The 9,947-nt window shown below is 41.8% G+C and overlaps 2 protein-coding genes across 2 annotated transcripts in view; one reads left to right on the forward strand and one right to left on the reverse strand.

Annotated features, from left to right (window-relative positions):
* Positions 1 to 2,017: 2,017 nt before the first annotated feature.
* On the forward strand, positions 2,018 to 2,685 carry LOC108551763 (uncharacterized). Its single transcript, XM_017906023.1, has 4 exons — positions 2,018 to 2,063; positions 2,122 to 2,165; positions 2,231 to 2,496; positions 2,580 to 2,685. The coding sequence occupies exons 1-4, from the start codon at positions 2,018 to 2,020 to the stop codon at positions 2,683 to 2,685; spliced, it is 462 nt and encodes a 153-aa protein (XP_017761512.1).
* A 1,535-nt stretch (positions 2,686 to 4,220) lies between these two features.
* Positions 4,221 to 9,947, reverse strand: part of LOC108551764 (uncharacterized) — a 6,774-nt gene continuing 1,047 nt past the window's right edge. The window contains 3 exon segments of the mRNA XM_017906024.1: positions 4,221 to 6,085; positions 6,155 to 9,128; positions 9,642 to 9,940. Of these exon segments, the coding sequence (XP_017761513.1) occupies positions 4,221 to 6,085; positions 6,155 to 9,128; positions 9,642 to 9,940 (5,138 nt within the window).

Raw genomic sequence — 9,947 nt, forward strand, 5'->3', positions numbered from 1 at the left:
CCGAAAGAGATGGAAAGAAAAAGAAGAAGAAATTCACGTGAACGTTTCACCACGTATCTTCAAGACATTCTGCGGGTGGTTCCTGGATGAGGATGCCGTGAAAACTGAGCCGTGGCTCGAAGCTAAAGAGAAAGGAGGCTCGAGAAGTTAGGCTTCCCTCATTGGCAGTTGATACGCGCTGTCCTTTCGTGGACACGCGGTTCTCGGACTCTAAACTCTGAACATTTCTACGAGATGGGGACGCAAAGGTTGCGCTCGATTGGTTCATTGGCTCCCAGGACCGTACCACGATCACGTTTCTTGGCACCCTTTCCATCGACAACGATATTCTTTCTTCGTGCTCAGATTCGGATCGATTGTTTTAAAGGAAACGTCACCACAGTCGTGTAATGATCTACGATCAGGATAATAATATTTTTAAACATTTTCGCAAAATCTTCCATCTCGAGGATCTATATAAACCTGTTTGAGATAGAGGAAAGTCGAGATCGCTAACTGCGATTGGTCGACGCTGGTGAAAGTCGCTTAAATCATGGTCTCCGACTTCTTTATAAACCAGTGACATCTGTTGGTTAGTAAAGATATTGCACATAGATTTTCAATCGATGTGATAGTTCAAACAATATTCTTTCCATTAAATAAACACGCGAACGATACATTGCGTGGACGTTAATTTTTATATAATGTTTATAGCAAAAGTAACAGAGCGTGCAAATTGTTAGAAATTCTAAATCTTTATTCTCGATTATCATCAACTAATTATCGTAATTTCAAAGAAAATCGAGATAAATATTTTAATTGCATTATAAACTGCAAACGAACATTGTAAGTTTTATTGAAAAAATTATAACGTTTTGTAATAAAAATTAATAGAATACGAGTTATTGCGATAGAAAAATTTCAATTTGCAAGGCAATCGTGTATTATCGTGCAACCTACCGAATAAAGCCGACGCTGTATATACACAAGACTCAACGAACGGCACGACCTCATTTGCCGAACAGACGTCTTATTGAACGCATCGCGAAGATAATTACGGTAATTTCGCAATACGAATAATGTGAAAAATTTTTTGATTTAATTCTTAATACAAACTAAATCTCGCGAATAACGGTAATACGTTTAATTTGACTGGTATAAATAATTATTTTCAATAAATTTTAAGTAAATAAATTTATTATAATTCCAATGAGTGGGAGAAAAAGAAATTAAAATTTCTTTAATTAACACGTAAATTTAAGGAGAGAAATAAATTCACCCAAGTTTCACTATCATCCAGTGCACTCTGTACACGGTAAGTTGCAATTTTTTTATGTACCTGTTCACAAATAATATAATTTGGTGTTAATAGTTTAGAGTGTAAACCAAATCTTTGCGTAGTCACCTCTTCCAGGTGGGCTTTAGATATTATTACAATATCTCAGAGAGAAATCGGTAAGAAGTACTGCTAAGCTGAGGGCTACGTGCTAAATTTCACCCGTTTTCAATAGGTTTTTAATTTACCTTTCGTTTCAAATTTTAATTAATCTTGCGATTCATAGTCTCGTAATTTTATCCCGTATGGAATCGATGATGTTGGAAGCGACACGAGAATGGTAACAAGGTTGCGTTAGAGAACACGACCCGTGTGACACTTGTCAAATATTACCAAGTCGAATGCTATTTTCGTGAATATATATTCGACGAAGTTTTAATTTCTCATCCTTTAAACGTAAGTACATAGATCGACGCCAAGGGAGCATATCGTCCTTTAATTTAATTAAAAGCAAACGTTACTAAAGATTCGTTAAATAATAACCGGATATCCCGGTTAGCGATCGTTTAGACCATAACGAGAAATAGCGTCACGCTTTTCGAGAAATTACGCGCTCATTAGGGTCGATAAGTTCTCTGAGTAGCATGGTTCAAGAACCGAGAGTGTCAGTGAGGACAGCTACTGCATCAGCCGAGTATCGGGTCGGTTCTCGGAAATCGCGAGTCCTGGCAAAAAGCACAAAATTTCGGAATTTTAGAAAACATGGCTTCCTCCGTGACATTCCCGTTGAAGCTTCTGCTATGCATTCGTAAGTAAAACTTATTCCTAGATCATTCAGCGATTTAACTTTAAACGTTGTTTTTCAGGATTGTTCATCGTAATCGTCGCATTGCCAACCCTGGGTTACGTTGTAAGATCCCGTGTTTAACTTGAAAACCATATTTAAGGATAAATTGAAACGTATTTTCTCGGCAGGATCGACATCGCTTAGAGACCTACGAGGACTTGTCCGAAGAGCCGGGCGACTTGGGTCTTTTTAACAATCTGACTTTTCGCTTCTCCTGCGAGGATAAACCAGTTGGCTTGTACGCAGACTTGGATTACGATTGTCGAATTTTTCACGCTTGCGATGATTCGGGGAAAGGATTTCCCGTGATCTGTCCAAACAATACGCTCTTTGACCAAAGGGAACGCGTCTGCAGCGACGAAGAGCACATTGACTGTGAACAAGCAAACGAGTGGTACTGCGCGTGTGCGATATTATATTACGAACCACTGCTACTTCCATGTTTTCATTTCATTACTTTATACCGCATTTTCTCAGGTTCTACTTGAACGAGTTACCGTTTTCCATAGAAACGTCAGAGGAACATCGCATCCAGTCAGAGGAGAGAGAAGTGCCTTCGGTGTTACCGCTTCTACTAGCGTGACCCGTTAGTCGTCAAAACGTCTTAAATTCTTTCACGACGCGTCTATCGATGGGAAAATGATTCTACATCGGTGATATCTTCATGCTTTAACAAATCCGCGTTCCACGAGAAACGTTGAACTTTGTTATCGCAGCTAAGATTTAATTAAAAACACACGTTTAATAAATACGTCGTTTCACTTTCCACGCTTTACTCGTAGCTGTGCTTTTCAGAGAAAAACAAAATATGCATTACACGTATTTAACTAATTGCTTATCGCAAACGCCAATCTCTGTAGAAGAAGCAGCGTCTGTATAAAATAAAACCATTACATCAGACTGGTTCCATTTACTGTAACGTAGGCCGATTTTAAACGGTTCGATGCTCGATCGCGTGATCTCGCTTCTCTACCGTCCAAATGCAACGTCCGGTTGTAGGTAGTTTTTAATATACGGTGGAACAAGGTAGCAAATCAGCGAGATCTTCACCTGAGAGTAAAATCAGTCCGAGATTCAACCGCGAACCTTTAGGTCCCCAAACGCATGATCCTCTGGGTCCTTGAAATTCCAGGCGGCGGCATCCCGATTGCGATAAGCTGTGCTACCCAATAACACTCTTACGTTTCTCGTTGCTCGTTTTACCTTTTAAGTCGTAAGAAACGACGCATTCTAGACAAGAGCAATTACGTTACTCGCGCGCATCCCGCGATGCTTATCTTGAAAAATTAGCGCTGGCGAGAACGTTCGATAAAAAGTGGCAGAAAAGTCCAAAGTGCTCGTGCGAAGGAAACCAGGGTGTGTGGATTCTCAAGCGTAATTGTTTATTTATTCTTCGTAAACGTAGAAATTGCGAGAAACTAGAGAGAATCACTGACAATCTTACGAACTAAGGCTTTTACGATACACCATCTACTTGCTGTCTTTAATTACCGAGAACAGTGATTATACGGCGATCGATAAGAGAACAGCGCAACGAAGAAATTGTTACCCTTCACCATGAAACCCTCCACGAACGAACGAGAGCTGACGCGAATTTTATTTGCATTAATAAACTCGTCGAAACGAATTGATTCTGTGCTATATTTGTTCCTAACTAAGATCGAGTCTCTGCAGTCCGTGCTATTACAATGTCTATGTTAATATGTATTTATTTTTAGGAAGACTGAGAAAGAGCACCGACGATCATTGTCGTCGGTCGCATACGGAAGAAAATTAAAGCTAGCCCAATATAACGTTCATTGTTATTCAGCCTTTAAGGGAAAAGAACGACGAACCTTGGAACAATCAAGTTACATTAATTAACTCGTAACAAATCATGTTCCGTGCGTTAACTATAATTCTATCATAGCGTAATCGTAATTAGTAACCTTAGAACCATTTGCTACTTGAAACTGGTTCGCAGGTCAGTCTACCCACCCCAAATTCTACGCTCCCGCGTTTCCAAAGATCCAGGATCCGCCTTTGATTTCGCATTACTCTTATTACTACGGCTATCAGAATCGCTACACGTATAAAATATTTAATCTAGAAAAGTTCACGCAAAATTTCATCGCTTTACTATCCGTAATAATGAGAATCGGATTCGTACCGAGTAGGCCAGGAAATTCCTGGCCCGGTTTTATCGTTATCGTAAACGTACTTAATTTTCGGATGACTGTTCGATCCAAAGAAAGAATCTCGTATCATTCCGAACATGGCTGACCCCAGGGCCATGTTACTAATCACTCCAGCCATCGATGCAGCTGCGCGTGCATGAGCCAAAGCGATTTGAAGCAAGAATGACAAGACCAGCCCGAATCCTGGCATCATCTGCGTCATCTTCGTTTTGAAAGCTTTGCCTGCGTACACCATCGAGTTGGTCATCTTTTTCGACACCACTTCGTCGCGTAGACGTGGCAACTGAACGATCAAGCCCGACCTCGTGTCTTTTTTATACTGATCCTCCACGATCTTATTGTCTTCGGTGTCTTCGAAACTGTCTACGTTGCCGTCCTTTAACCGTCTGTCGGAGTACTTCTCTAAAAAAGATTTAAAAACGTTCTTTGCTCGTTTCTGCCTTTGCCTCTCCTCTTGATCTTCCGAAGACTCTTTCTCGAAATCGTAGACCACTTGACCCTTCATCGGTAGAACCTTCAACTCGTCAGAATCTTTCTGCGACTCTAAAGATACAATGTCTACTTCTTTGATCGGCTCGATTGGACTGTTTCTTTCCTTTTCGAAGGATTCGAACGGCGCATCGAAAGATTCTGCTTCGTTGGCAAGTTTATCGTGCAATTTCGTGCCAAACAGGACTCCGAAAGCGTTATACGCGTCCTCGGAACTGAAATACTTCGTATCTTCTTTGTCTACCTCGGAGTCGTTCGACTTGATCTTATCGAGGAACATCGTAATAATCTCGTCGTCGTTCATCGATCTCTTGATGTCGACGTATTCCTCGCTGTCTTTCAAAAACTGGATGTCGCTTTCCCTCGAATCATCTATACTCCTTTCTTTCTTTTCCTTTTCCTTTTTCAGCTTTTCACTTTCCGGCCGTTGATCTAAGACTTCTTCCATTATGTCGCTTATTATCGTTAATATACTGGGAAGATTTTTATTGTCCTTGAGCTTTGCCCCCCTACCTTCTCTGTAACCAGAGAAACTAATTCCCAATTCATTGTTTCCATACCCTTTTATCTTAAAAAATCCTACATCCGTCTGAAACTTGTCTTCGACCAGCTTTCTGTACCAGTCCAGCAAAATACTTTCGATCGATTCCTTTCTTTCAAGCAGCTCCGTCTCGAAGTCACTCGTGGACATTCCGAAAATTTCCTTCACTTCACTCTCCGTATCCAACGAACGTCCTAGGATGCCGAAACTTGGAATAGACGGTAAGCCAATCAGAGAGGGTAGATTGCTGGTAATAAGGGGCCAAATGAAGATGCCCAAGCATCTGATGAAACTAAGACTCACGATGCATTGTATGACTTGCGATGCAAGTCCCTTGCCCGATGATTGCCGGTTGTCCAAGTCATCGATAACCTTCAGAATTTCGTACTGGTCAGCTGTTAAAGAATTTTTCATTGTAGAATTCAACGTATCGACGAGATACTCTTTCGATTTCGAAGGACTGGTGCTGGACAATCTCACGTTTTCTTTAATTCTGATCAACAGCTGAAGATACTCGGATTCAGTGATGTTTGGAAACGTTAGGGGTGAGGGTGTCGAGGTTGTAAATCTATCTTCCCTATCTTCTCTATTGTAATAAGAATCGAGAACGTCTATAGTGCTTCTACGTTTTCTAATCTTAATGTCCGATGAAGATGTCGCATCTTTCGTTTTCGCCTGTTGCCGAACAGTACCAGGTAAATAGACTTTTTCGTACGAGGTATTTATGGGGATACTTGTCGGTTGCCCTGCGTATCCTGAGACGTTTCTTTCGTTACCTGCAAAGAGAACCGGTATTAGGAATAATTCCGACAGTTTTTCTAGATATCAATTAACGATAGATTCACCTACTGACGGTGTAATTGTTGAATTTTCTTTTAACTTGTTCTCTTGCACTCCTGGTTGTGGAACATTTTGTACACTCTTGGATTTCGATCCTACAAGCCCACCTAGTTGCAACGACGGTTTGGCGAGTTCAGCTGGCAGAGAAATATCAGCCGATATTTGCGAAATTCCTGATATTTGGGAAATACCTGGAATATTATTCGTAATGGAACCAAGATCTGAAATAGCAGGGATTTGTCCGACGTCGGGAATCTGGAGAACGCTGGGCAGTTGAGAAAACAAGTTACTGATGATTGAAAAATCGGGCAATAAGGAAGTATACCGCTTCAAAATGGGCCAACTGATGCTATTGGTGCAGGCTATGAAATTGTAACGCGTCACGCAATCCAGCATTCTTGTCATGTACGATGATCTATCCGTGCTTGGTATTCCTCTTTCCACCAGTTTCACGATATTTATTTGTCTCTTGCTTAGAATAGAGACAACAGGATTGGAGATGTTCAGATACGATTGTTCCACCTCCGGAGTTTTGCTCACGATGCCCAGTAAGATAGTTTCTATTTTCTCTTCCGCCAGCTTCATAGCTTCTGCCTGCTTATTCAAATTAGCTTTAGATGCCTGAGCTTCCAGATTGGGCGCAGAAGGTTCTTCGGAGAGGAAAACTTGGAATCTGATGGAGCTGGAGCCTGACACCTGAGGCAAGTTCCGAAGGGTGCCAAAATTTGGGAAACTGGGTAGCCATGGATAAGACCGAGCAATTGTCGGCCACGTTATGTCCCTGGTGCAGTCCAAGAAGTTTCTGTCTTTGATGCAGGAACCGATCTTGCCGATGAATTCGGATCGTGACGGAATCGGCAGTAAATTCTCTGCGATCTGTATGATATTAATTTGATGTTCCGTTAAATACGGCGAAAACTCTTGCGTCCTTGCTAGAACTGGAGAACCAGGTAAGTTCGGGATGGAGAGTTGAACTGCTCTCAAGATATTCAATATGATTGTCTCGGGTAGCTCGTTGTAAATTGGGAAAAATCTCGTGTCGGTTATAGTTACCGTAGTGTCCCCGTGTTGCCTCGTCTTCACGTCGGTTTCTGAAAGAGCTGGAACGTCCGAACTAGTACTAGGCTCTGTCAAATTCTGATTGGAAGTCGGCGATAATGGATTACTGCTGTTCGTGCCGGTTATGATACCGAAATTCGGAAAACTGGGCAACCAAGGGAAATATTCCGTCAGTTGCGGCCAGATAATATCTCTACTGCATATTAAAAAATTGTTCGTGCGAAGACATTCGATCAGTTTATCGGTAAATTGGTTTCGAACAGTCTGAGGAAGCAAGCTGTCCACGATGTTTACTATATACTGCTGTTGCGTGGTGAGCAAATCGAGAAATTGTTGATTTTTAGTCGTCGAGTAGGTAGTTCCCGAGCTAGGTTTCAGAGATTGTAACTGGACTGATCGAAGAATATTAAGAATCACGGATTCCGGATGCTCGGTGAATATCGGGACGAATCGAGTGCCTGATACACTGATTACTGGCATGTTAGGTACCCTGTTTCGGGATTCCTTATCTCGGAAGGAAGTGCTCGCTTTCTTTTCCTTCTCGATATCTGGAACCACTCGTTCTTGTACCATATCTCTAGAGTTTATGCCACTTTCCTTTGTCTCCGTCGATCCTTGTATATTTGTCAAGTCTATCCGTTCCTTCGCGAGTTCTTGTTGCGGAAATTCGGGTAAACTCGGCACGTACGTAGCAATAGTTGGCCATATTACGTACCTGGCACAGTCAATGAAGTTATCGTTCTTCCGAAGATAAGACAGGATTTCTGCGATGAAAAGTGGCCGAGAAGAAGGCGGGACGAAACATTCCGCCAATCGTAAAATATCTATTTGCCTTTCGCTGAATGTTAGACCATTGCCTGTCAGAATAAACGACGATATGTCGTTGAACTTGTCAATGGAATTTCGTACCTTTATTAAGATCTCTAGGATTTGAATCTCCAATTCGTCAGAGGTTTGCAATAAATTTCCTGGGTTCTTTAAGGAGAAGTACGCTGGTGCAGTTTCTTCCTTCTGAATGGAAGCTCCGCCAATTGGCCAGTAGAAATTCAGATCCGAATATGCCGAGAGTTCTGGAACGTAGCTACCAATATCCGACAATCCCGGACCTTGAAACTCTGGCATGAGACTAAAAATGTCTGGAAGAGTAGGAATGAAATGCCTAACCGTAGGCCAGGCCGAATACTTGAAACAAGCGAGATAGTTATACTCCTTCATGCACTTGACGGTCTTTTGAATGAATTCCGGTCGATAGGAGATGGGTATCAATTGCTCAGCCATATTTATGGTTAATAATTGATCCTCGGGTATCAGGGTGGCATAGGTATCGGTTGATTGATCCAGAAACGAGGGCGAACTCGATATTCGCGGCTGTTCCTTCAAAGTGTTTTGCAGAACCTGGATGATTAACGCCTCAGGTCTAGGCTTCCTGGTTCTAGTAGCATCGGCGTCCACAACCTCTGGCAGCTCGCCAATTTCTTCGGAAAAGCTGGGGAAAGGAAATATGGGATACTGTGGAAAGAGATCGATAATGGGATACCAGCTTTGATAATCTGGAAAAGCAGGTAAAGCTGGGAAGTATTGTTTGATCAGTGGCCAAGCGAAGTACTTGACGCAACTGAAATACTCGAATCTCCTAACGCAGGAGAACATTTTATCGGAGTACTCTTGACGTAAAGCTTGTGGCAAAAATTTCTCAGCCATCTGAAGGATATTCAACTGGTCAGAAGTCAAGAATTTCTTAAGAGTATCATTTTTCGGATCGATATAAGAGACCAGCGTTTCGTCATTGGGGTACGATTCCAGAGCATCTTGTAGGATGTTGTATACCACGGAATCTGGAGTAAGAAGTCTGATTCGATGGAGATCTTGAGCTCTGCCTAACTTTTGCCTGTTACCCTGAAACAAGTCAAATACGTTTATCTCGATTGGATACTTGTCCAAATTCAGGTTGATAGGTTCTGGAATATTGTCCACCACGATCGGCCAAATGAAGATCCGCATACAATTCAAGATACTCAGCCCTCGAATACATTCCACGATGTTAGTGACAAATGACTGCCGATCCCTAGTAGCTACCAATTGTTCGGCACATTTAATTATTCGCAGCTGATTCTCAGTTAAACCGAGCTCTTTTATGTTACTCACGTAGGAATCGTTCAACGGCTCCAATCTTTTGGACAAAACGATCTGTTCTAATGTGTTTAGCAACTGACTTTCCGTGAATTTCGGAATTTCCGGGAGAATTTCGTCTGTTTGCTCTTTCAATCTTAATATAAACTTTCTATCTCTAATTTGATCTTGCAAGAAAATTGCTCGATCTTTCCATCTTTTAAGGAAATTATCCCCACTTATCAATTGCTTAGCACCAATTAGTTTAATGTCTTTTACCTTGTTCCTGTGCTCGCTCTGAACCTTCCCCTGGGTAAAGGCAACTTCGTCCATTCCGATTTCCCGTTTGAGATTCAAGAATTTAGCCTCGTCTATCTTGTCCGTCTTCTGAGCATCCAACGCGTCGTCGCGAATAGATATTAATTTCTTTATCTGTCCGTCCACGATCGACTGCTGTTCTCCATCCGATACTTTTTTCTCCTCTGCGTTCAGATAGATCGTGGAACTTTTATGTTTCGATTTAACTTGTGATTCGAGTAAAGATCTATACCCCCTGTTCGCGAGAGACTCTTTGTTTTCTTCGGATTCCGAACTTTCGTTCGACGATGTGTTCTTTTCGTTCTCTTCCGA

The sequence above is a fragment of the Eufriesea mexicana genome, unplaced genomic scaffold, assembly GCF_001483705.2.
Source record: "Eufriesea mexicana isolate 0111107269 unplaced genomic scaffold, ASM148370v2 scaffold5018, whole genome shotgun sequence".
NCBI lineage: Eukaryota > Metazoa > Arthropoda > Insecta > Hymenoptera > Apidae > Eufriesea > Eufriesea mexicana.

Coding starts and splice junctions, on each gene's coding strand:
- LOC108551763 (XM_017906023.1), top strand. CDS start 2,018: ATGGCTTCCTCCGTGACATTCCCGTTGAAGCTTCTGCTATGCATTC. Junction 2,064..2,121: donor GAAGCTTCTGCTATGCATTC/GTAAGTAAAACT, acceptor GTTGTTTTTCAG/GATTGTTCATCGTAATCGTC. Junction 2,166..2,230: donor TGCCAACCCTGGGTTACGTT/GTAAGATCCCGT, acceptor TTTTCTCGGCAG/GATCGACATCGCTTAGAGAC.